This window comes from Vipera berus (genome assembly GCF_964194415.1).
Source record: "Vipera berus genome assembly, chromosome: 2".
NCBI lineage: Eukaryota > Metazoa > Chordata > Lepidosauria > Squamata > Viperidae > Vipera > Vipera berus.
Window position 1 is genome coordinate 156,144,935 of NC_138203.1, and position 26,694 is coordinate 156,171,628.

Below are 26,694 nucleotides of genomic sequence, written 5' to 3' on the forward strand. Positions count from 1 at the left end.
TTTCCATTAAAAAAAGTTTATTGCAAAATTCATTATTTGGTAGGACTTCCAGAATCCACTAATTTACAGTACAGCATCCTGCTTCAACCATGCTTAATCCTGATTTTGAATATCTTGTTCCAGATGCATGCGTTCTGATCACACCAATATGTTATGTACATACATAGCAACTTTAGATGCCCTCAGTTACATACATTGCATTATTTAGTATTGGAAATATTTGTAACAACATCACAGTAGAACTTCCTTAACTTGCAGAGACAACTGGTTTTTCCAACTACATGTCAGTATGCTTTTCCTCATATAGATTGCCCTTGCTTAGTGATTGGAACTGGTTCTGGTGAAATGATCACTAAGCAACACAGTCACTAAGGGAATCAAGTGACTGAAAGAGTGTGAGACACACAATGGTGCCTTCTCATTCAGATCCAAGTTTTCTTAAACAGGGTCTGTACCTGATCTCTCCCCCCCCCTTTTTTTTTTTGGTATGACTGTGAGATTGCTTGAGGAAGTTATCTCTTCCTAAACTTGTTTTCTATATGCCCTCTGACCTCCCATAAAAGTGTTAATTGCAAATTCACAAGCTCAGCTTTGTAGCCTTAATTATAACCCTCTGGTACCTGTTGCCTGAAACTGATCAGACGGTAACAAGTTTCACACTGAAGGTTTTTATTGTGGTAAATGCATTGGTTGGAATATGATTTTTTAAATTACTGTTTATTTGCAGTCACTGTTTGTTGCTAAAGGACTACCTGCATTCTGGTAGTTTTATATTAGAATTCAAACTACAGTTTAGATAGGTTAGACCAGAAAAAAGTATGAAATCAGCATTTGCCATGACTCTGGCCTTCTATTCCAAACAGTTTTAAGATCTACATTGCTATACCTAGCCTACATTTTCTGCTTTACTAGGAATGTAACAGTATATGGTATGCTTGCTAAATAAATAACCAGGCTTATTAGCACATGCCTCATATTTTATTACTTTATTAATTATTCCCTCCTCCCAGTCTTTCTCCCAGTCTTCTCTGCAGTTTATCGAGGCTCTACCATACATGATAAAGTGCTGAAAGTAAACGATCCCAAATTGTAACATATGTCTTCATAATTTTCCAGCAGGGAGATAAGGTGGATTGCTTAAGATACAGGGACACCATGTCCTGTGCCTAGGGCATCTTGATAAAAGTATTTATTTATTTTATTTTATTTTTATTTATTTAATTCAATTTATATACCGCCCTTTTCCCGAAGGACTCAGGGTGGTTTACAGGGCAAAATTAAAACAGGATTTTATTAGAACATAGTGCAAGTAAAATAGCTCCTAAGTTCAAGTTTTTGTTGTTTTATAAGAATATTTAAAATCAGGATGTTTTAAATCGTTTCTCTGAAAAATTTGCCAGCATTCACCTTATTTTATGTCCTATATTGCGATGGTATAGATTTTGAACTTTTTTTTTCTTTTTGGGTTGTGTTTGGTAGGGGCTTCAGGAAAAAACCCTATCAGGAATCACAATGATTTTAATTTGTATAGTCTTAGTAGAATAATTGACATACAGTGCCATTATGAATGGGATCATCAAGAAACATTTTGAATCTGTACTGTGTGTATTCAGAACAAAATCTTTTCATTTTCCCATTTTCCCCCTGAGTTGTCTAATGAGAAAAAGGCGTATAAAAGTGTGGGGTAAGCAAGCTCGTGTCACCTTTGATGATTATTTATTAAAAGTCAGTGAACAATAATCAACATGTTGCTGCCACCTCTTAGAATTCCCTCTTTATACAAAACCTACTGAAAACGGGAGGTACACAAATTGCATTTTAAAAAGACTAACTTTCTCTTTGTTGCATTTTTCTCTTTGCAGTGATTGTTACATTGATCCATGCACTATATAACTGCAGTGAATGGAGCTTTAAAACCAGGGTTACCAGATACCGGTATATTGTAAAAATCTGGATGACTACTAGATCAGAGGTCCCCAACCTTTTGGGCACCAGGGAGCAGTTCTGTGGAGAAAGGTTTTTCTGCGGACCAGAGAGTGTGTGGTTTTGTGTGCTGCCTGCATCTTGCATCTTGTTTGTGTAGACCAGTTGCTGGCATGCCGTGGCCTGGTACTGGTCCACGGACTGGGGGTTGGGGTCCCCTATACTAGATGACAGCCAATAGTTAGGTTTAAGTATCTGTCTGCTGCCCTTTTGTGGTCACCTGGATTTTAAAAACATAAACCAGATAACCCTCCTACTTCTCCAAGGCTTGGTTTATGCATTTGGCCCCTTTAAGGTCCCAACTACGGCTGCATTGAGGCACATTGTCCAGTAGGAATTACAAGTAGATGACTGAAGCTTAGATTATATAGTTTCACCTTTCACATGCACTCTACTGTAAGGACAACTGTGGTCATACAAATGGAATGACAAAATGTACAACCTTCATATGAAGGTACTGATGGAACAATCAGAGCTTCTTTTTAACTCATAAAAAAACCTACACATGAATGAGGGTAGAAGTTAACAAAGGTAAGAACAAGCCCCAAATATACAGCATGCACATTCTCAAACTTGTGCATAGAGGACTCCAAGCCTACAGGCATAGACCTAACTGAAAGATGATTCGTAGTATAACCAAAGACAGTGGAATGTTTTCAGAATAAAAATGTTTTTCTCCCTATTCAGGAAACTACTACAAGTAGTCCTCGACTTACAACAGTTCATTTAGTGACCATTCAAAGTTACAACACATCACTGAAAAAAGTGACACATAACTTTTTCCACACTTACAACTGTTGCGGCAGCCCCGTGGTCACATGATCAAAATCCGTATGATTGGCAACTGACTTACATTTATGAGGGATGCAGTGTCCCGGGGAGGCCATGTGTTCACTTTTTGCGAACTCCTGACAAGCAAACTCAACGGGGAAGCCATATTCACTTAACAAATATGTTATTAACTTAACAACTGCAGCCATTCACTTAACCACTGTGGCAAGAAAGGTGATAAACTGGGGCAAAATGCACTTAACAAATGTCTCAATAACAGAAATGTTGGGCTTAGTTGCGGTCGTAAGTCGAGGACTATACTGAATCAATCTTAATATAATTCCATACATGCTTGAAATATTTTAGTGGATTTAAAGCACAGCCTCCGTTACATCGGAGCAGACTCTCAAAGTCTTATTAACTAATTCTGTAGTCCTGTTGTTTCAATCTATGAACTCCAAAACAGCATACAGGCATCTGTGTTTCATTTCTTTAAAAGGCTTGCAAGACTTCTGTAACCATAAAAATAAGCAGGCGCACTCTAAAAAGCTACATACTACAGTAGAAATGCATCAAGAAGACTTGGAAAGAGTTTGGGGCAAATGGTTTGTTTTAAATAACAATCACAAAATAAAAATAAATAACTTTTTTTAAAAATTAAAACTGCTAGAATCAGTGATTTGCCTGAATGTCAAAAGGCAAGTGAGTCTTTAAAAGTGCAATCCTATTCCTGCACAATTGGAATTAGTCCTTCTGAGCTTGATATTGTGATTTTGAATATATCTACTCAAAAAGCAAGCCTCACCAAGGTTGCATATTTATGCACATTCAGTAGTGAATCTTGAAAAAAAAACTACAACATATAAATAATCATACTTAAGATTAGGTAATAATTTTTATCTGCATATTAAGGTAATACTGTTAAGAAAGAGCTATACTAACTGGCCCTAAAATAGAACTGGTAACTTTTGTGGAGTTTAACCAACTTTTTTTTAAAAAAAGCACAGAAAAGCTACTGGTTAATTCTCTAGTGAATTGACAAAAGTTAAGTCCTTCCCGTGTGTTGCTGGATTCCAATTCAAGTCAGGCTGAACAGGACAAGGAGAATTGGCTGTCAGTTCCAAGTATAAATTTAATACCTGTTCTCCAAAATTAAAACGAAGAGCAGTTATACTTATTTGGTGAAAAGAAACATCTCAAGACTGTTTCATCAGATTAGGGTTTTTTTGTGGCACTACTCCTGTGTTGTTAATTAAGAGAAAAACATTTCTGGTGTGTGATTCTCCTAGGCAATAAAAAGCCATAGATAAGCATAGATAAGCCATAGCTGATTTTTCTTTAGCATAACATCTTGCTTCTTCACTATGATTTGGAATTGAGATATTATGCTTTGCCTGCTTTCCATTAGTAAGAACATTTGGATCACAAATTCATGCTTGGTAGGAGTGTGTGCATGGAATTAATCAATGGAACTTAACATGCCACGTGTTTTTCAAATAGTAGATAATATTAACCAGTCTTTATGAAAGGACTGCTAACATGTTCACCTTTCTTGTGTTGCATTCCCTTTAATGTGTTAGTTTTTAAAAGGTGGACTTGAGCTGACTTATTTTTCCCCAATCTCTAAATAATATGTTTTAAAATTCAAGCTATGCTATTACAGCCCTTTACAGAATCCTCTGTTTTCCCAAAATCAGTTTCTATAAAATCATCTGGTACGTGCCGCAGTGGCTCTGAGACATTCTCTTGTGTTGATCGTTTTTTTCTTTGACATGTTAAATTCTTGCAAGGCCTCACCAATGAAAGGAATACAGCAGCCAGCAGCATTCCAGCAGCACAGGAATAGAATGCAGATCTGTAATTTTTTGTGATATCCACTAGTACACCTGTAAAGCAGGGGAAAAAAAGCATGTTATGAAAAACTTCACACATACCAGTTTGTCACAATCTTTTGAAACATTTTCTTCAGATTTTTCTTTCCTGAGCATGACTATAGAACACCAAATCCAAGTTTAAAAACAATTGGAGGGGCACCTGGGCTTAATAACTGAATTACTTAAAACAGTTATTACATTGTTTAAAAGGAAGGGAACAGAGTTTACCAAACTGTGTTCCCATGACGCATGCTTGGGGTTTGGGCCCATTCTAAATAGCTCAGAATTGTAAACAATCCTAGAAATGGTATTGACGGTGCTCCTTGAACTGTAGCCATTCAGCTCACTACTACAATTATTTCCAAACAGTCTTGAAGATAGAATGATGATGGTTGTTTGTCTCGGGCATAGAAGTCAAGTGAGATCATTTGCTCTGTTGAAGTTTAATAATTTGTCTTTCACTCAGGTTGAGTGTTTGCTTCTGTCTTATTTAATGTTCAAGTTCTTTAAGCCGTGGCTGAACAACTTGTGGTCTCCCAGATGTTTATGAACTGTACCTTTCACCATCCCTGTGATGGTTCCTGGGCTTAATAGTCCAATAACATCTAGAAGGCTATACAGGTCTCCTCTTCCTTTTTTGCCTTCCACATGTAAACTTTGTTCTGATTCCTTCTTTGCCTGCATATTACTAAACTCAGAATAAAAATCTACATGGCTACAGTCAAGTAGAGATTTCTAAGGCTTGTAAAGAGCTGGGTTCAAATATTAATCTAGCCCTGAGCAAACTCTCTTGTCACTGTTAGCCATCTGTAAAATAGAAACAACCACCATTGTTTTATGCCTTAGTGTTTGAGGCATAAAACAATACAGAAATCTTGAAATTAAATGTGAAAGTTAAGATTCCATTGCTTATAATGCGATTGGTAAAGATGCTAAGTTCTTGCTGGGCAATGCTAAAATATTGGTTGGAGGGGAAAAAAGTAGCAAGATTGTTTACTAACACTTACATACAGCTTCACAGCCCTCTCTAAGTGGTTTACAGTCAGCATATTGCCCCCGCCCCCCCAAAATCTAGCTTCTCATTTTACTGACCTCGGAAGGATGGAAGGCTGAGTCAACCTGGAGCTGGTCAGGATCGAACTCCTGCACAACCAGCAGAATTGGCCTGCAATACTGCATTCCAACCACTGTGCCACTGCGGCCCTTTACCCATTAAATTGATCTAATTTCATTGCAATTAAAGTGAGTAAGTTTCAGACTAGCTTCTTTAGGGAGGCTGATGAAAATGCAATGCTTATATTAACTACGTGAGCTGCTAATGTAAACTCTTGTCTTCTATTATTGACCTACAGTCCTTATCATTAAGAGCATTTCAACTTCCTTCTGCTTTCCTATATATCCTATATAAGTTGAATGGAATGTTCCCTGCTTACACAAGAGCACTTTTTCCAGTTTTTTACTTGTGCTTTAACTGTGATTTAGTATATATATTACCATCAAGATAGAAAGCTGCCTAATACAGAGTTAGGTAATAGGTCCACATTGAGCAGAATCTTGTCAATGCTGGCTGGCAGCATTTTCAGTGAGGGCTTCTTTTTGTCTTCCCAGCCCTACCTGATAACAACACATTGAACCTTGGGAAACAGGTATAATTGTTATGGAGCCCCAGCATGGGTAGTAACTAGAGAGCATTTAAGAAGACCTCTGAACTGCTACTTAACCTTACCTGCAAGGGGTGGTCCAGCCAACCCTGATAAGCTTTGAATAAATACATAGACCCCTGCAGCAGATGCCATCCTGTCAATGCCAACAACATCGTCTTCAGCCAGCATGGGAATGTGTGTGCCTGCAACCGTCCCGAGCATGAATCCAAAGAAAATGCTACACAACATTAGCCCCCAAAAATCATAGGTGAAAGGGAAGGCAAAAAGGGCAACGTCCAGCAATATGACACAAATGAGTTCAATGTAAATTTTTCTGATGGGCTTTCTGTTGAGGACCCAGCCAGCGCCGATTCTACCAAAGACCTCGGCGATTGCCATCGCTGAGAGAATGTAAGCAGAGCGATCCTTGCTGATGCCAAGGCTCATGCTGAGGGGAATTATGTATAGCGAGGGAGCAAAGAACCCCAAGGTAGCAAATAGACCAAAAAGCGCGTAACATATAAAGCCGTAGTCTTTCAACACAGAGAAGTCTAGGAGTTTGGGTTTGGGTTCCTGGGTAGAAATGCTACTACTGGCTATGAACATCTCTGTGTTTTCCTTTGGTTCTTCGCTTTTAAGTTCCAAGTTGGCATCTCTAGGTATGTTGTGAGGTGAGGTAGTTATTTCTACTCCCGAGTCAATGGAGTCTATTGAGGTTCGCGTCTGTTCATTTTCAAGCATGTACTTTGTCTCTCTTTGCTGTTCCGCTGGTGATACTTTCACCACTTCTTGTGCTATGATTGTGATGGGCCGCAGCAGCAATCCACAGGCAACAATTCCAAGCTGCAGTAGACCAACAAACAAGAGGCTGGCTCGCCAACCAAAGTATTCCTTTGAAGCAGTGATAGCTGTAAAAGTAGGAAAAGGTAAAATATATGAATGAACTTGGAAAATGCACACCTTTATAACAGTAAGGTCAATTTTTGCCATCATTTGCCCATCTGTAGTTTAGGGCAGGCATAGAATTCTTGGCTAATTCTTTTGGGATAGCTTAAGCATGAGAAACAGAAAGGGTTTTAGGGTTAGATTATACCATGGGTCAGCAACCTGAAACAGTGAAAGAGCCACTCGGAACCGGTTCCCTCACAAAAGGAAAAACTGGGAGCCGCAAAAAAATATGTGCACATGCGCATACATGCGCGCATGCGCAGAACAGGGTTTGACTGAAGAGTGGAGCCAAGGCGAGATATGCACCTACCCTGCATATTTGAATTAATTGGTTGAACTTTTTTAGTCCCACTTTTTTTTTTTGGACTGCACATGGCAGAGGACTGGGAGACGGCTGAAAGAGCCGCATGCGGCTCCGGAGCCGCGGGTTGCAGACCTGTGGATTATACCAAGACTTTCTTTACCCAGATGAGCTTTGGTGCTTCCAAACTTTAGCACATACTAGACGGAAGTATATATGCTTCTGCCAGCTTAGGAAAACAGGATCAAATGCAGTTCTCTTACTTTTCTAAATCTACACTCTGTGAAACTAAAAATAGTGTCTTACTCCACCATGATGGAATGAGTTACATGCAATAGATATGGGAGCTAGAGCAGAAGTGGGAGACACTAAATATGGCCAAAATAAAGGTTCCAACCTGGAGGAGGACTGAAAGCACATCTCATCTTAGCACGTCCAAATAGGCCTGATGAATTCTAGTAACCTACTAGAATTGCATCAAGCCACTTGGACATGCTAAGACCACAGGATTTGAATTTCAGGTATGATGCCCCCGCCCAACCCCAATTCATCTTCCAGATAACTACATAGACATTTCTGCTATTAATACCACAGTTGGAATTGCAACTCGAGCTTTATTTTTAGCTCAGGAATTTTTGCACAGGTTGTATGTCATTTTAGTCTGCTTATTGGAAAAAATAGCAAGAATGAGAACATGCTCTGTAGTAGTCTGAGCTCACGTCTAGAATAACGAAGGAGTCAAATCATGCCCCCAATTACAAATGTAAGCACAAACCCCCTTTGACAGTCTCCTTCCTTTATATTTCCAGGGTAAAGATCTGGATATCCCTTCTGCCATCCTGCCCTCTATTTTTCTAAATTTCCCTTCCCCCCCCCCCCCACCTTTTACTTAGCAGATGGTGTGATGTTTTTTCTTAAGACGGGAAAGAAGTTCTAATCACTCGGGATATAATGAATGGATTGATCTCTGACTCTAATGAAAGCAGCATGCTTACCAAGAACTTGCTATACTTTTCTAGAAAATATATTTGAAGTTGACAATATGATTACATCCTGTCTCATTGCACTCTTCCCTCCCAATTCTCCCCACAGCAATCCTATGATATATGTTGGATTGAAAATGAAGGACTGACCCCACTAAGTAGGCTTCTACTGCTGACAGTAGCCTAAAATTTGCATCTATAAGACTAATACTTGCACTATTACATAGCTGTTTTGTTCATAGTGCCTTCAGATCAGTCCTGATTGCTGTTGACTACATGGACAACTCCAAACAATTTTCTTGGCAACATTTTCAGAAGTGGTTTGCCAATGACTTCTTCCTAGGGCTGAGAAAAACTGACTGGCCCCAAGTCATCCAGTTGGCTTCATGCCTAAGGCCCAACAAAAAACTCTTGGTTTCCTATGTTCTAGTCTAATGCTTTTACCACTAAAACAAAATGACCCTCAATTGTCTATTTACTATTTTGGGCAGAACTGTATGATCTTTTAAGAATTTAGCTAGAAATGTTGCATTTGGAAAATGATTAAGATGGAAATCTTTTCTCTATCATTAATCCCTTTTTTGTTATATTACAAAGTAACCCAAAGAGGAACATTAATTTGGAGTTGTACATTCTCTACAACAGGGGTCCTCAACCCCCAGCCCATGGACCGGTACCAGTCTGTTGGGAACTGGGCCACACAAGCAGCAGGCAAACGGGTTAATCTGCACATGCACAGGATCCAGGATGAACACCCAAAACCATCCCCCACCCTGGGTCTGTGAAAGACAATTTTTTCTTCCAAAACCGGTCCTGGAGCCAGAAACGTTGGGGACCGTTGCTTTACAATTAATATATTTATAAATAAAAAATATAAGTTTACCATGTCCCCCTGTCCCCAAGGAAGTTAGGTTTGTGCAGGACTATGTTTTGATATATCCATATCAAAAGGGTGAAGAAGCATACAATATTAAGACGCCCCTATGTCAGAAAAAGCAAAAAATGTGTTTTTTACCTGGTGCAAAAGAAAAAACAGCAAAGCATTCTCCTGTAGAAGCCACGGCAGTGACCAATGAGCGCTTTTTGTCAAAGTACTGAGATAGAATGGTAACAGTTGGAAGAAAGGCAAAACAGTATCCTAAACCTGTGAATAAATGCCATATGTTAGTATAAAGCGGTAATTAACATGCTCCTGCAAGATCAGAAATATTTATTTTCCCCAACTGTTTTTTTTTTTTTTTGAAAAAGTATTTACTCAGGATACAGGTGAAACTCGAAAAATTAGAATATTGTGCAAAAGTTCATTTATTTCAGTAATGCAACTTAAAAGGGGAAACTAATATATGAGATAGACTCATTACATGCAAAGCAAGATAGTTCAAGCCGTGATTTGTCATAATTGTGATGATTATGGCTTACAGCTCATGAAAACCCCAAATCCACAATCTCAGTAAATTAGAATATTACATGCAATCAATAAAACAAGGAGTGTACATAGAACAATATCGGACCTCTGAAAAGTATAAGCATGCATATGTACTCAGTACTTGGTTTGGGCCCCTTTTGCAGCAATTACTGCCTCAATGCGGCGTGGCATGCAAGCTATCAGCCTGTGGCACTGCTGAGGTGTTATGGAAAACCAGGATGCTTCAATAGCGGCCTTCAGCTCTTCTGCATTGTTCGGTCTCATGTCTCTCATTTTTCTCTTGGCAATGCCCCATAGATTCTCTATGGGGTTCAGGTCAGGCGAGTTTGCTGGCCAATCAAGCACAGTAATCCCACGGTCATTGAACCAGGTTTTGGTGCTTTTGGCAGTGTGGGCAGGTGCCAAGTCCTGCTGGAAAATGAAGTCAGCATCCCCATAAAGCTCGTCTGCGGAAGGAAGCATGAAGTGCTCCAAAATCTCTTGGTAGATGGCTGCGTTGACCCTGGACTTAATGAAGCACAGTGGACCAACACCAGCAGATGACACGGCTCCCCAAATCAACACACTGTGGAAACTTCACCCTGGACTTCAAGCATCTTGCAGTGTGTGCCTCTCCATTCTTCCTCCAGACTCTGGGTCCTTGGTTTCCAAATGAGATGCAAAAGTTGCTCTCATCAGAAAAGAGGACTTTGGACCACTGAGCAACAGACCAGGTCTGTTTTTCTTTAGCCCAGGTATGACGCTTCTGACGTCGTTTGTTGTTCAGGAGCGGCTTGACAAGAGGAATACGACATTTGAAGCCCATGTCCAGGATCCGTCTGTGAGTGGTGGCTCTTGATGCACTGACTCCAGCCTCAGTCCACTCCTTGTGAAAGTCCCCAACACTTTTGAATGGCCTTTTCCTGACAATCCTCTCCAGGCTGCGGTCATCCCTGCTGCTTGTGCACCTTTTTCTTCCACACTTTTCCCTTCCACATAACTTTCTATTAATGTGCTTTGATACAGCACTTTGGGAACATCCAAGTTCTTTTGCAATTACCTTTTGAGGCTTTCGCTCCTTATGGAGGGTGTCAATGATGGTTTTCTGCACAACTGTCAGGTCAGCAGTCTTCCCCATGATTGTGATTCCTACTGAACCAGACTGGGAGACCATTTAAAGGCTCAGGAACCCTTTGCAGGTGTTATGGCTTAATTAGCTGATTAGAGTGGGACACTGTGAGCCTAGAATATTGCACCTTTTCACAATATTCTAATTTTCTGAGATTGTGGATTTGGGGTTTTCATGAGCTGTACGCCATAATCATCACAATTATGACAAATCACGGCTTGAACTATCTTGCTTTGCATGTAATGAGTCTGTCTCATGTATTAGTTTCCCCTTTTAAGTTGCACTACTGAAATAAATGAACTTTTGCACGATATTCTAATTTTTTGAGTTTCACCTGTATACTACCGATCATTTGTCTTGAAATTCTGACACGTTTTGCTCATTCTTGTTAACAGGTATAGTTTTTCAAATAATTAGAATGCATCATGATACATTTGCCCTAATAATCTCCCAAAATGTATCCTTGCTCTGTGAGTGGGTAGAGGGTGAAAATTCAGGTCTGCCTATGATGGCATTAACAACCAGGGTCACTCAGCAGAACTGAGAACTAGGCAGATTTTTCTATTTCTGAGATACCTTGCCCTCTTCATACAAGAGCCACTTCTACTCCTGAATGTAAGCATTTCTTGCAGAATTTATGATAGTTAGAAATTCCTCTAAAAGAAACTCACCCGATACTATGCCAATTGAGATGTACATTTCAACCAGTGTATGTGCAAACGAAGCGGCAACCATTCCACTACAGACCAGTACCCCTCCAATCATCACCACCAGACGATGACCAAAACGATTAGCTACAATTGTAGAAAGAGGAGCTGCAGAAAGAAGGAAGATTTAATTGTTTATCTACATCTCTTTTCAGACCAGAACACTGGAACCCAGCCTAGGTGCTTTGGTTAGCAGGGTCTTCTGAATCTCTATTCCCCTTATAACACCTTGTATAACACCTTATAACACCTTGTATCCAACAGCTGAGAACGTGGCAACATACAAGTCACTGGTTCAGTGATTCAGATTTACCAGGCACCAGTGATTTACTTCTGATTATTTTAATTTTACTTTATTAGAGCAGTCCCAAGTGGTATGTCGTACATACACGTTTACATAATGTATGAGAACCAGTCTGGTAGTAAGAATTACATCACCAGGCTAGAAACTGGGAGATGGGAGTTTTAGTCCTGTCTTAGGCACAAAGCCAGTTGGTGATCTTGGGCCAGTCACTTTCTCTCAGCCCTAGGAAGGACGCATTGAGAAACCACTTTTGGCAAATCTTGCCAAGAAGAGTGCAGGGACAAGTCCAAGCAGTTGAGAAGACACCAATATAAATAATCTGTTGGAACACCTGCCCATTTGCCATTATGGAGTTAATTTATTAATTAAATATATATTGTGAGGGGAACAATATACATTTAATTAATAAATTAACTCCATAGTGGCAAATGGGCAGGTGTTCCAACAGAAATTCTATTTCTCAGATCCCATCAGGTGACATGGTTTGTTCAACAGGTAACCAAAATATGCCAACTCTGCAGGATCAAACAGAATGGACAAATACTATACAGGACGGTCCTTTAAATATGTCTTGAATTAAGCCATCATCTAGAACAGTTATGAAACATAACATGCATAAAAAGTAGACTTTCTCCAAGAGCCCGATTGTGTATCAATGTATCCAGAATGCAATCCTTAATTGTTCTAATATTTCTTTCAGAATTATCTTCTTGAAAGACAAGTTTGACTGAGTAATCCCACTTGGGATAAATATATGTAGTCCTTACTTTCTGACTGCAATTGGGACTGGCAAATCTGTTAAGTGACATAGTTCTTAAGCGAAACATCACAACCACATCAGATTTACAGCCGTTCCACAGTAGTTAAGTGATTCACTATGGGTTGTTAAACGCTAACAACCTCTGACCACGACTTACCGCTGGCTTCCCTATTGACTTTGCCTGGTGGAAGCCAGCCCTGAAGATTGCAGATAGTGATCACAGGATGTTCTGACCATTATAAATGCATGTTGGTTGCTATATGCCCAAATCACGATCACTTTACTGTGGGGAATGCTGCAATGGCTGCAAGTTCAAGGACTGATCGTAATTGTCACTGTTGTTCACGGTTGTCCTACGTTTGAGTGATTGCTAAACAAATGGTATTAAATGACCACCGATAATATAACCAAGCCTTATGCTGGGTAGGGCCCCTTTTAAGTCCACTGAAACCACAAGTTTTAAGTCATAGGTATCTGTATAAGACAAGGATTGTAAGACTTCATATAAAAACAATTATCTAAGTATATGCTTACCTGTAAACGTAAGTACAAATACACATATTGAGATTATCCATGATATCCTGCTGTTGCTTTCATTAAAACATTCCACTAAGTCAGTAAAGAAGACTCCAAAGGACTTGATAATGCCATACGTCAAGGCTTCCACAAAAAAGAAAGCGAATGCCACAATCCATCCCCATCCTCCATCAGGCACTTTAGTATAAACATTTGGGGTAATGCATGACATTCTGGTTGCTTTGACAGTCATTTTGATCTGGAATAGAAAAGATTTAGTAAGATTGGGGTATCTTCCAAAAATGCAAGGCACATAAATTCAGTTCCTAAAACATAAGGAATTAAGTGTGAAATAAATATTAAAAAATATAGTTTCCACTAGACCAGTGATGGCAAACCTTTTAGAGACCGGGTGCTCAAACTGCAACCCAATTGTATCATCGAAGTGGGTGTAGCCCATTGGGTGGGCATGGCCCATTGGGTGGGCGTGGCTGCAGTGGTAACGGCAGACAGGGTGGGACTAAAAAGTTGAATCAATTCCAACTTTGTGAGATTTTTTTTCCCCCGCGAGAAGTTGAAATTGATTGAACTTTTGTTTTATAAAACCCAGATGAAGGCCTAGGACTGGACGACGGCGCACGTGCCCACAGAGGGCTCTGTGTGCCACCTGTGGCACCCGTGCCATAGGTTCGCCACCACAGCCCTAGACTATAAAGAGTTGAAGTAAATTTGTCAATTCTCCCTTCTCATTATCACAAATTACGCTATGATCTTTTAGAGCTAGTTTATTTATTTATTTTTGGGACTTATATGCCGCCCTATCTCCCGAAGGACTCAGGGCGGCTAACAACAATAAAATACAACGATATAAAATTTAAAAAGAATTAAACTAACAGCCCCAATAAAATAAATTACAATTGAAGTTAAAAATTAAAAAACATTTTAAAATCCCTGTTGTCAGTCCAGGTCAGCCTGATGGAAAAGAAGTGTTTTAAGTCCGCGGCGAAAGGACCGGAGATCCGGGGCCATCCGGAGCTCAAGGGGAAGTTGGTTCCATAGGGCTGGCGCTCCCACAGAGAAGGCCCTCCTCCTGGGGGTCGCCAGTCGATGACGGCACCCTGAGGAGGCCCTCTCTGTGTGAGCGTACTGGGCGATGGGAGATCGTTCCCGGCAGCAGACAGTCCTGAAAATATCCCGGGCCTAAGCCATGTAGGGCTTTAAAGGTAAGTCCAGCACCTTAAAGTTGAATTTCTAAGCCCAAAATATATTTCATCATAAGAGCAAACTGATGCCATTCAACAGAAAGCAATTAAGGAGCAGATGAAAATATAATAAAGAGGGCAGTTCTGGGGGTGGGGGTGGGGGGAGAGAACCCAACAATGATCCCAATGCTGTGTAGTGAGAGTGGGGAGAATCCTGAATTTGCAATCTGCTCTCTAAGCTGGATTTTGTTTAAATCTATCTTGCTGTTAAAGAGATGTCTTCACAGTTGAAAATACTAAACTATTCATGTTTTAAATGTTCCTGGTTCTGCTTTTTCAAGTCAGTTTTGACTCTTAGTGATTGCCCGGACAAGTCCCTGCAGTTTTCTTGGCAAGGTTTCCAAAGTGATTTGTCACTGCTTCTTCCTCAGACTGAGATATAGAGCAATTCGCCCAAGAAAACCCAACTGCTTTTGTGCTTAAGGCGGAACTAGAATTTCATGGTCTCCCAATTTTTAGCCTGGTACTTTTAACGGTTGCACCAAACTGGCCCTTTTTAAAGCACTAGAACAGCCTATACAGGTAGTCCTTAAGTTACAACAATAATTTAGGTCAACAGTTATGGTTATAAAGCAAATCGTCATATGACTGGACCCAATTTTACTTTTTTTATGGCAGTCATTAAGTGAGCCCATTGTTTACTATGGGGTGGTTTTTGCTGGAAACTGGAAACACACTTTGGTTTCTGGCAAAAATGGCATAAATCAATCACGTGATTATGGAGCTCTGCAGCCACAAATGCTGTTGCTCAAAATGCAGTCACATGACCTGGGAGGGTTTAGAGACGGATGTTGGAACTGAATTCTAAGTAATTTTTTTGGGGGGGAGCGGGTCCATCAGAACCTTGATCATAAGTCGAGGTCTACCTGTACACAGTACAGATGACTGTTGGATGCTGTGTACAGGACTGCCTATGCACAGGCAGTGATTGCTGATGCTCAAGGTGCTTGATAACTCAATAAACGCTCCTTATCTAGTGCACTCTAAAACGGAGTCAAGCATGCCTGAAGAAGTTCTTTGTGCTGATACTTTGTATAGTCCCAGGTTCATGGCACACCACCTAACCTTCGAGTGGTTCTTAGAAATACGAGTATGTTCAGAGCATTTTCCACATGGCTAATCTTAATAATACACTCTGTTTTGAGTGTATTGAGGAGAATTATCTGCTTCAGCTTGGAGACTGCAGTCCCCTTTTTCTGCTCTGCTGATGCCTCAACGTGGTAGATTATACTGCTACTAGGAGCCAAAGAGAGTCCCCAGGTAGCAATAGGTATTTTAAACACAAGAAAGTGCAGGAATATATGGGGAGTTCTAATTTAGTGGGGCTGGACAAGGAGGACATTGGGGAAAGTGGTATTAGAAGATCTTGGCGCTCTAAAAATTAAGTATAACACCAGCACTTTCTGAAACAATTTGTTCGAATTCAGTATCTCAATATGATGAAATCAGAATTTGTACTAGTAAAAGTATATTTTCTCAATGGAGTGCAGAGCAACTTTTCACAGGGGGAAAAACAAGATAGAGCTTTGCCAAAGTTCATGACAAAAGTAATAGTCATTGACTTAAAATTCTTGAACCATCCATCTTCAATTCCAGGATTCTTGCAATGCAAAGATTTGCAAAAAGCTCTGGGCAAGTATCTTACCCGCTGCAATTGTCAATCATTCTTTAGCTGCCAGTTCTGTTGAGTCACTTGGAAACATTTATACACACAAAGTTCCGCTTTAATCCCAGTTAAAACAGTTCCAGGTTCGACTAAACCTAACTAGGAATTCTGTATGCTTGATATTTAACATTTTTGTATTTGTGTTATGTACTAATATATACACTATTGTAGTACTGTATTCATAAGGAACAACTTCCCTGATGTCATAGCCAGCTTAATTATATGTAGTGAAATGTATCTAAGTGCTTAAGTGTGCCAAATTGCATGAGACATTCATTTAGGAGAAAGTTAGAAAAATAGTTAGAAAAAATGGTTTAAAGTATAAAGAGTTTTAATTGTTTGCAGGAAAACATTTGACAGTCATCAGTAACTTTTATCAGTTTTTATATCAATAAATATTTTTTAAAATTAATTTATTTTGTCAAATGCCTGAAAAATAGGATTCAGTGTTGTATAATTTTAAAACTTGGTTTGCAAGAGGCAAATTAAAAAAAAACTTTGTTTTTAAACATTCATTAAATCACTTATGCTTTAGTCCAAAGGCACTGCTATGCCATTTTAAAGCAAATTAGTTATACGGGTTTTTTACATGTTAATTAAAACAATAGGTAAAAAATTATACAGAAAGCAGAAAGGGGAATCAATAATTATTTTTAGTCAACCTGCAATACGAAGGTGCTTATGAAACCATAAGCCTGGACAGTTTGTGCCTGTGCCGACAGATTTGGAGAAATAAGAACAGGCGGTATCTTAATATTTCAAGAATCTGTGTAAAATAAGAGCAAAGTAACTTTTGTTACTGTAGAACTTAATGCAGACCACGTAGCACTATGGTATTAATAGTCCTACTTGGTTTGCCTTGTTACATGTATGTCCTGGTATGTTAAGGGGTGTAACAAAATCCTAGAGCAAAATCAAACGTTAAAAAAATTGCAAATTTTTCCAAATTTGGGACAGAAAGGAGTTGAGGCTTTCTGTAACCCGAGTCATAATACAGTAATCCATACATAGCATTGCGTGTACGAGATCTTGATCAAATCCTGTCTAAAGCCCAGCGCAGCATAGGCTCCAATATTATAATTTCATTATTAGCAATCTGGAGAATTGTGCATCGTAGGTCGTGTCTATTCTATTTCTGCTTCAGCAGAGTACTTCGTTTAAGCCTTCCCGGTCGCTGCTCAGAAAAGCGCAGCGTAAAAAGATGTGGTATCCAAGGGCTTTGTTTAGTGGAGATGCGACCCCTGCGGAATTCCATAGCGCGGAACAGAATTTTTAGCGGCCACGTTGCGCCATCCGGTTTAAAGCGCATTGATAGAATGCAAATCTGCGCTGTTCTATCGCCTTGTATAAATAACGTCATACAACGCTTTTTTTTTTCCTTCTAAGACACGGGGAGAGACAGAGAGAGCTATTTTATAAGCAACGAGGTTTTTTTTTCTTTTTTAAAAAAAACACGTTTTCTTCCGAATGGAAGAATAATCCCCTTCCGTTCCACGCGCCCAGTCTACACGATGCGTGGGAAGCGAGCACTCACACGAAGGCCCAGGACTGTATATCTTCATCTCTTTCAAGGCACAGTTCCACACCACTTTTCTTCCAATCGGATCCCCTCCTCTCCCTTTCTTTCAGAGAGGCGGATGCTCTTTTCGATTAAAATAATATTTAAAAAAAAAGAAAGAAAAGCGCGACAGCAAGACACCCAAACTTGTGCCCAGAAGAAAAGTCACTTACCAGGTCAGCAGAAGATGTTGCTGCTGCAACTTGGGGAGAGTAAAGTGTGGAAGAAAAGGATCCCCCCCAAGCTGCAGAGAAGAGCACCTTTGGCCTATGACCTGGTCAGCAACATGCTGAAGCGGCGGCTGGAACACCCGACCCTTCGCCCTCAGTAGCGCGAACCAAAGACCCGGGCTCCAGAAGGCGCGGGAAGGGGGCTGCAGTCGCCTCAGACTTATACTCCTGACCCCCTTTGGAAAAGGTGGAGCCTGCCCTGCGCCTAAAATAGACCCGTTCGACGGCAAAGAGTAGCCAGGAGTCTCGGCTCGTTATCCGACGCTAGGCTCCCGTTGCTGGTGCCAAGGTTGCTCCATGGCCAGCAGGCGCTTCCTTCGCTCCTGAATTTTTTTTTTTTTCCTCCGGGGGGATTTCTGCCCTCGGCCCGACTTTTAGCAATCTCTCTCGCCTTCCCACGCGCACTCTCCCCGCTGCCTTTTTTTGCAAATGCGGCCGTCTCTTCTGCTTCACCACAGCAGCTCTCGCTTTTTTTATATATACCGGCTCGAGCCGGTCTTTACCGGCGGATCTGGCGCGCGCTGTAACTCAGCAGCGCCATGTGCGCGCCGGAACCCGGTTTCGCAATTGCAACTACAAGCAGCTGAAGAGCGGGCGGCCCTTCCGCGCTCTCGAAAAGGAAGCGCGCGCCGGGCGGCCGCAGGAGCCGCGACCTGAACCAGTAACGTGGGAGAGGCGGCGGCAAAGCCAAGGAAAGGGGTGGAAGGGGTTGGGTGGGGAGGATGAGTTTGGTTTCGTTTGGAGAGCTGTCGGGCTCTGCCACGTTTGCTTCCCTTCGCGACGCTTCCTCCCCCCTCCTAACGCCTTTAAAGCAGATGTAATTCGTCTGAACCGCAACCCGGACGCGCGCTTATTAAAGAGACTTTCGCCGTTCCTTTTTTTTTTTCTCGTCAAGTTCCTCAGCAGCGACGAGGCGAAGCTCGGAAAACCATTCCCCCTCCCCAGTGGTAATGACTATTCTAAAAGGGGCAATATGTGAACTCCTACACCCCCCCTCCCTTTCAGAGAGGCTGATTGTGCAAAAGGCAGCTTTGCTGCGCCGCTTGGGAGTCCGTAGTCCGAATTTTAACTGGGGTTTTATTTTCAGGGATAATTTAATCTTTTAAATTCTCTTTTAACTTTGTATTTTATATTGATGTGATTTTAAAATGCCCTGTAAACCGCCCTGAGTCCTTCGGGAAAGGGCGGTATATAAATCTAATAAAATCTAAATCTAGTTTAGTTCACCCCCGAAGAGCCCATCTCGGTTGGAGGGAGTCCCTTCGCATGAGACTCCCCGCTTCCCAAGACGTTGTTCTCCGCCGTTTTTTCTGTCCGTCTCTTTTTTTTTTCCTGCCTCCAGCAGGGGAGGCTCTCCTAAGAACTTCGACCTCCTGTTTCTCAACAGTCTGTACCAGGGGTCTTCAAACTTGGCCCTTTTATGACTTGTGGACTTCAACTCCCAGAATTCCTCAGCCAGCAAAGCTGGCTGAGGAATTCTGGGAGTTGAAGTCCACAAGTCATAAAAGGGCCAAGTTTGAAGACCCCTGGTCTGTACTGTTAAAAGGTACCATCTCCCGCCTCCCTCCCCCCCCCTTTGCATGGTTTCCGCTCCAGTGTCTTTATCAGTAGGTGAATTTGCGGGGGTCGTCTGGGTGGGCCACAAGGACAAACTCCCTTCGAGTATTACACGGGGATTGCAGACGCGTGCAACGGCGGAGGAGCCTCTCAAGGGTCTACCTCAGCTCTTCATTCGCAGGAAGGTCACTTAAGGTAAACTGCCGCAGGGAGCGCCAAGCTTCGCCTTGCGGAAGGCATCCGCGCGAACTTCCTCCTCGTGCCCTCCCTGCAGCATCGGCGTTGTTTCCAAAGGAGAAATGGCAGGATTTGCTACTATCCCCCGAGAAGCCGTTCAAAAGAGGAAGGAAGGACACGTGGACTTTTGAGTCCCAAGCTTTGCGGCTCGGGACCCTGGGGGCAAATATGACCCAGCGCAGGAATCTGAAAAAGCAGCAAGCCGTCCCGAGTGGACCTGACGTACTCAGATCGAAGTCCGGGACCCTAAATGGCACCCAAATATTGCTTTGTGGCTTCGCATTTGGAAATTCTTGGGGTAACCGCTACCCCTTCCAGGGCAAAAAGCTTCGCGTGAAGCAGTCGCAATGCGCGGCGAACGAAACTAGCAAAAAGAAAGAAAGAAAATCGCGCCAAATTGCCACACTGCAAGTCAAGCTGACCGACTCGAGAGTTGATACAACCCCACGGCTTTCCTCGGGATACTTGTAACTTTTGAGTTTCGCATTTGCACCACAGCTTTTAAAGAAGCGTCGTCTTAATTGCTGGGGCAGGTTTCTTAAGAGAGGGGGGGGACTGGTAGCGCTCCCTAGTGGTCGGTCTGCCTTGGCAGAAGGGTCCCGGGCGCGAGCCTCAGCGCGTGCTCTTGCCTTCGCGGCGGCGCGAGCTTCTTTCCCAGGTTCAAGCTCGTGCTGCTGCTGCCGCCGCCTCTACCGATCCGGGCAGAACAGGTTTCTGCCAGTTTGGGTGTGTGGCTGGCTGGCTGGCTGCCGTTGCACTTGCACTAGAGACTCCTAATCTCCCGGAAGCCGAGCTGTCCTTGTTGCAACGGATGATGCTGATGACTCAATAGATTGGCGGTGCCTTGCAAAGCGAGCAGTATTCGCAGAAGTCGGTCGCCACTGCCTTCCCCCTCCGAGTTGGCAGTTTGCAGTCTTTAGCCTTAGCCTCTTCTAAGTTTAGTTTTCTTTTGTTTTTCTCCTTTGGGTGTGGAAGAGGAGAAATGTTTTTTCCATGCTGTCAGGTCTCTTGGCTCCCGAAGATGATTTTTGCTGTATTCGTTAGCACTACTTGTTAACGCTAGTTTCACTGATCGCTGCTGTGAGTTTCTTCACCGACTCACGTGCGTGAAGTTCTTGAATGCTATCTAAAATTCATTAGAATGGTAAATTTTAAAGGATACTGCAGAGCTAGTTTGCTTCAGAAATCCAGTCACAATATTTCCACTTCCTACAGCAGCAAAAGACTTTTCCCCCTTCAGGTTCGCTTGTGGAAACAGACTGAAAAGCAAAGACTGTGTGTATAGATTTAAAGTGTTTACATAAACTGGCCAACCAGTCTTTGAGGAAATGCCATTTTATTGTAATAACCAAACAAAAAAACACACAAAAGAAACAATAAAAGAAAATACTCAAAAGATTATTCTTGATGGTTTTTAAAGGTCCCATAGAGCTCAGTTAAATACAATTAAAAACTTGGGGATGAAGCCGTTTCTTCCTTTTTACTGTAATGTGATTTGGATAGCACTCTAGCAATCAGAATCTCAAGGAAACTTAAATATAACAATTCTATCTTTTCCGTACTGGAAGCTAGATGTTGGTTAAGATGGGTGGCCATATAAATCTATTAAATAAACGTTTTATCCCAAGTATGAATGCTCACTTAGTTTTAATGTATTCAGTGAAGTTTGCATTGAAATCAGTTTCAGATTCTGTAGTGAGCATTTTTACTGCAATTCTGGTTGCAGATAAATTTGGAAGACTGAGAAAGCTGACAGAAGCCAAATGGGTAAGTGATGCCCGCTTAGAACAGTATGTTTAGAGTCATTTAAAATCAAATGTACTTAACATTTCATTGGATATGAGGGCCCGGGAGGGTGACATTACAGTTTAACTAAACACTGAAGTGAAGTTTCCCCAATCAGCACTCCTGTTATTGTTATGTCATATCTGGAGTGCAACAGGTTGGGACAAGGCTCCTTTTAAGTGAATTTGCGAACTGGAATAAGGATAAACCATTTCTGCTGGATCTGAATTTTATTAAATATATGTACATTTAAATGAAATATATTAAGTATATTAAAGTATTAAATAATTCTGGAGCACCTTTGTGTGTAAAAAGATGAGTTATAGGTACTGTTGTTTATGAGAAGAATATTCTGCTTCCTCCTCCACTTCCCAAGCTTACTGCAGCATTACTCTTGATTCTCTCCATCTGTCTTCACTACATTTCTATGAAGTTGGGATATTATCTCTTTCTTAAGTGAGCTAAATAAGAATTTTAAGCTTTGTTTGTCCAATCTGCATTCTAACTACTGTATGACAATAACATAGATAATATTTTTAACATGCAGCTACGGGAAAGCAGTGGCCTGTCCAGAATCCCCAAGGATTGGGGCATGACTAAAGTTTGATTTAAATTTCTCCAGCCCTTGACTCTCATGGTTACATCAACAAATCCGAAAGGCTGATGGCGCATGTTTGTTCAGTTTCTGGAAAAGAACACCTTTTGGCCAGATAAGCTGTTTGTACTTCAAACAAAAATGCATGACGCTATAAGCCCTTTTTTGTTTCTGCATTTTCTTTTCTTTTCTTTTTTTTTACAAATTTTGATTACAACCATACAAATTAATAAAAAAAACTATACTTGGAAAAAGAAGAGAATCGAAAGAAAATAAAAATAAAAAGTGCAGGAAAGGAGTGACGTGACTTCCAGCCTTCATCACAACAAGGATAAACAAATTTAGTAATTCTAAATCTCCTTTAAGGTTACAAATATATATCTTTTTTCCTGCCCTTCCCTTACTTATAAGCAAATCCATAAAACATTTTTAACTTTTCAGTTAGCAAAAACTCCCTAAAGAACTTTGCAAAACAAAATAAAGTCTTACATTAATCTGGAGCACGTGTGGGTGATCTTCTGTCCTCTCCTTATCCAGAGAGGTTCTAAAGATCCAGTTTATTCATCAATCCCTTGATTTTTGACATGATTGTCAGCTCTGCTTTTGCGGAGACATCTTCAGTTCACCACACCTCCCCCAAATATCTATTTCTCCATGTTCTGAATGGGTTTTATTCTCTGAAGCATGTGCAATGCCATTGCTTAAAGTTAATTTTCTGATTTGGCTTTTTAAAATCAATTTCATCTTCCTATACAAACACTTAACGTGTTTCTGCATATGTCGCTAGTACTCAGTATAAATCAGACTTTTGGTTTCCAGAATCCCGAAAGTTAGCTATCATTGCTGTGGTCAGTACTTGAACTTTGACTTTTTTGTCCTCATTTCATTCATCTCAAATTAATAAAGTGAAGCCATGTCTCATTTAGTTTACTCAGTTGGTAGAGTATGGAAACTTGACACTTTGCCATGCTGATCACAAGTTTGTAAGATAAAACTTCTGCTTTGCTAAGCTGATCAGACATTAAAGAAAACTGGAAAAAAAATTAGTCAAACGTTCATTTCAAATAAAAATACCTACAGTGGTCCAGAAAATCAAATTCTGATCAGAATGGTAAGAATACAAATTAACACCAATAGCATGCACAATGGGAACCTGTTGTCATTACGGATTGAACTCTTTTCATTATTGTTTGAGCTTTTTTATGTTTTGTTTGAATTAAAAGTCATTCAGAAATAAGCTTGGGAGAAGAAAGCAAGGAAATAGTTTCGGAAAGTACTCCATAATATATAGAACAAATGGAGGACATAAGAGGAATCAGTGGAAATGTACAATATGAGGAAGAAGCTGTTTGTCTTTAGGAGGGCATCCTGTGTTTCTGCTAGTTATCAGACAAATTACGTTAAGTAAAAAAGCAAAGGTTTGTGAGAAATATGTTTCCGGATATTCTTAAAGCAAAGGAAAAGCAAAGACGATGAAGGCAGCAGCTTGCTCTTGGACGCAGTCATTGGTGGAAAGCCCTGCCTTGCGGTTTAGTGTCCCTTGTTTGTTTCTGCCTCTGTTATCGAGGTTATATCTGCCAAAATAAAAAAAGTCTGCTTCCTTTTCTTGGGATATTGCGTGTAAATTACTGTACCCTGGAACAAAATCATTTTATCCTAAGATCAAATTCCAGTTTGGAGTATTCGTAGTGCCTAGCCTCAGAAATCTGCCTACCCTTCTTCCTGTGTTTCATTTAGGAAAGATTTTGTTTACAAATTCATTTCATTTTGTATATAGTAGTTAGAAATATTGAGCTTTACCAAATACGTATATTTAACAATGTGTCTGGACAATGGAATTATTGGGTATTTAGCATGGAGAAGATCCAGAATCTTTTCTAAAAAGCACACACTAAGGAAAGATGACCTTTCCAGGTAGCGAAATACACTAGGTTAATTAATCTTAAATGCTAAGTGATGTTTTTATCAATTCAGTGTAGTTTATATTACAATAAAAATGGATATAAATCAAGGGGACATTACAGGATTTGTAGCTTGTGGAATCCTTGGTGGCCCTCTAAGCTTGATGGGTTTCTTGGCAGACATTTCATTACCAAACTAGGTAACATAAGCACTGATGATGTTACCTAGTTTGGTAATGAAATGTCTGCAAGAAAACCACCAAGCTCAGAGGGCACCAAGGACCCCACAGTTCAACCCTGAACTACAAATATTCTCTTTGATTGGTATTTATAGCTTGAACCAACCACCTTATCTATCCTAGGGTTCACTTTCAAAATAAAAAGTAAAAACAGTATAAACTTACCATTTTGACAGTGTGGGGGTCTTCTATAGATATCTCCAAATCTTAAAGGCCTCTTGGCAATCTAGGGCAGACTGGGAACCATATCAGTGTCTGGTTTCCACTCTACAATTTCAAAATAAATGACAACATGGAACAAAGATCCATGCAAAAACTTTTGAAAAATCAGAAACTTTATAAGGTTTTAAATCCCTCCCACAAAGAAATAACTGAAGAAGTTGTTTATTTCTCGGATAAGGAACTCAATAAAGCCCCCAAGTGCCCCTCCCACCATTAGCTAATAACTAACCTTGGTGAGGCTATGGTTTGCAGTTTCTTCTTAGACTTGTTAGCATTCCTCTAATCACTAAGACATCCCATGTAGCTTCTCGGGTTTCTAAAATCTGGGTAGGCAGTCTATGACTCAAGTTTTGCAAACAATGCCAAAAAGCGGTTGCTTTCACAAAAAGGACCTACTTAAAGTCTGGCTGATCTTAAAAACTACTAAACAGTGCCTGACCTATTTAATGCATGGATGGGAAAACTACCAACAAATTCCAGGATTGTAGACTACTTGGGAAAACATCCTGGAAGAAAGTAATGACACCGTATCTGTTTGTAGAGAAAGTCACATGGGTTTTCCCACGAAGTTTTTTTAAAAAAATCTCATACTACCAGTCAAACTCAGCACTTAGGCCTGTACCCTTAGATAGATTTCAGGCATCTTTGTTAGGTCTGCATGCAAATGATAATCAAGAGCTGGTGTCTTCTGTGTACAATCCTTCTGAGAAGATAACGTATCGTGGACTATTTAAGGAAAACTGTTAAGCAGCTCTGGTGTCCAGAGCACAGGAGTGAGGGTAGCTAGTCAGTCTCCATTTCTTTTCCTAAGCGTGACACATCACAAGCCCTAGAAAGATCAGCTACAAAATCCTCTGTATTATGTTTCCGACTACTTGGAATGGTGTAATATAAGAAATTCTCCCCTACGTTCAGTACTAACACGATGTTGCATAAATCCTTCAAAGGAAATGCCTTGGATCATGCAGAAGTATAAACAAAGCACCTTCTGTGCTGTTTCAACATCTTTTTTCCAGGCCCACATAAGAGTTTGTGAAACTGCTCCTGACTGTCGCTGCCTATACCTGTGGAGGAAGTAAGGGCCAGTGTTCAAAATAGTCCAGTGGTCCTGGAAAGCAACCCAGTTGCTTTCATGAGTCAAAAGGAAGTGCTTTATTTTGTTTTTAAGAAATTTTGTGTGCCAATTTGACTCAAAAGCTCACAGAAATGCAGTCAAAATTTGCTGTTGGCAAAAATTCAGGTCAGCTTAAACCCAGTCTGAGTGCCACACATCTTCAATTCTTGTATGCTTAGTGAAAGTGTCTAGTTGGGTCTTTAAATATAAATAAAATTATAAATAATAAATATAAATAACATTATTATTATTATTATTATTAAATGCAACTTTTACAGTATATTATAGTGCCATGTGGGTTTTCTTTCCCTTTACATAAGCTGTAGTTAACATGGGCTGAAAAACTGAGCAGAGTCAGACATGGTCAGTACTTGGAAGGGAGACCACCAGAAAATCCTATAGCAATAAATTTAGAGAGGGAAGCTGAAAAAACATCTTGGAAGAAAGTAATAATAAACTATATCTATACTCTTCTAGAGAAAACTACATGGATTTAGTTTGACATGAAGGAGACATTACCAGGTGTTTTTTTTAAACACTAGTTACTTCCCCATCGCCCTCAAAATTTCCCTAGCAGTGCTTCCTTTAGCTCATGGCTCAGTTGCTGGATCTTTCGCAAAACATTAGCTTCACTTAGCTGCAAACAACATGACTATTTGTAAGGAAATGTGAGATTTACCTGCAAATATGCATTAGGACAGTTCTTAAAATATACCTTTCTATAAAAAGTTTGATTTTGTAATGAACTTTTCCTGAAAGAATTATGGACCGCAGCCATTTCAGTTAATTGCTGTTGTCTCTGCTGTGGTAGCATCCACTTTCTTGATGATGTACAAGAAAGAGATCTGAGATCTTTTAGAAACCTGTTCTGTTCTGCCTGATCCTGTCCAGTGCCAGCAGCTAATATGATGATGGTTAACATTTGGGCTCAGCAGGTCAAAAATTCAGAAAAACATGACTCTGCTGGTGTTTCTCATATACACACCCCTCTTTCCTAACAAATT

General features: G+C 40.5%; 2 protein-coding genes across 7 annotated transcripts in view; one reads left to right on the forward strand and one right to left on the reverse strand.

Annotated features, from left to right (window-relative positions):
- Nucleotides 1-24,840, reverse strand: SLC16A6 (solute carrier family 16 member 6). 2 transcript variants are annotated; one of them, XM_081318550.1, is made up of 7 exons: nucleotides 24,806-24,840; nucleotides 24,520-24,621; nucleotides 13,343-13,583; nucleotides 11,709-11,852; nucleotides 9,519-9,647; nucleotides 6,355-7,179; nucleotides 1-4,640 (listed from the first exon to the last, which is right to left on the reverse strand). In XM_081318550.1, exons 2-7 carry the CDS (start codon nucleotides 24,520-24,522, stop codon nucleotides 4,399-4,401), a joined length of 1,584 nt encoding a protein of 527 aa, XP_081174676.1. In that variant the 5' UTR covers nucleotides 24,523-24,621; nucleotides 24,806-24,840; the 3' UTR covers nucleotides 1-4,398. The 2 variants fall into 2 exon arrangements, with proteins under 2 accessions (XP_081174676.1, XP_081174677.1); XM_081318551.1 differs by lacking the exons at nucleotides 24,520-24,621; nucleotides 24,806-24,840 and adding an exon at nucleotides 17,984-18,471.
- The window catches only part of ARSG (arylsulfatase G), a 140,886-nt gene that overhangs the window by 4,215 nt on the left and 109,977 nt on the right, over nucleotides 1-26,694 (forward strand). The window contains exon 1 of one of the 5 annotated variants that reach the window (XM_081318545.1): nucleotides 21,251-21,601. The exons of the other annotated variants lie outside the window; for them this stretch is intronic. The gene's annotated coding sequence lies outside the window, so the exon portion shown is untranslated. Of the gene's footprint in view, nucleotides 1-21,250; nucleotides 21,602-26,694 lie in introns of those variants that run through there. 5 annotated transcript variants of the gene reach the window in all.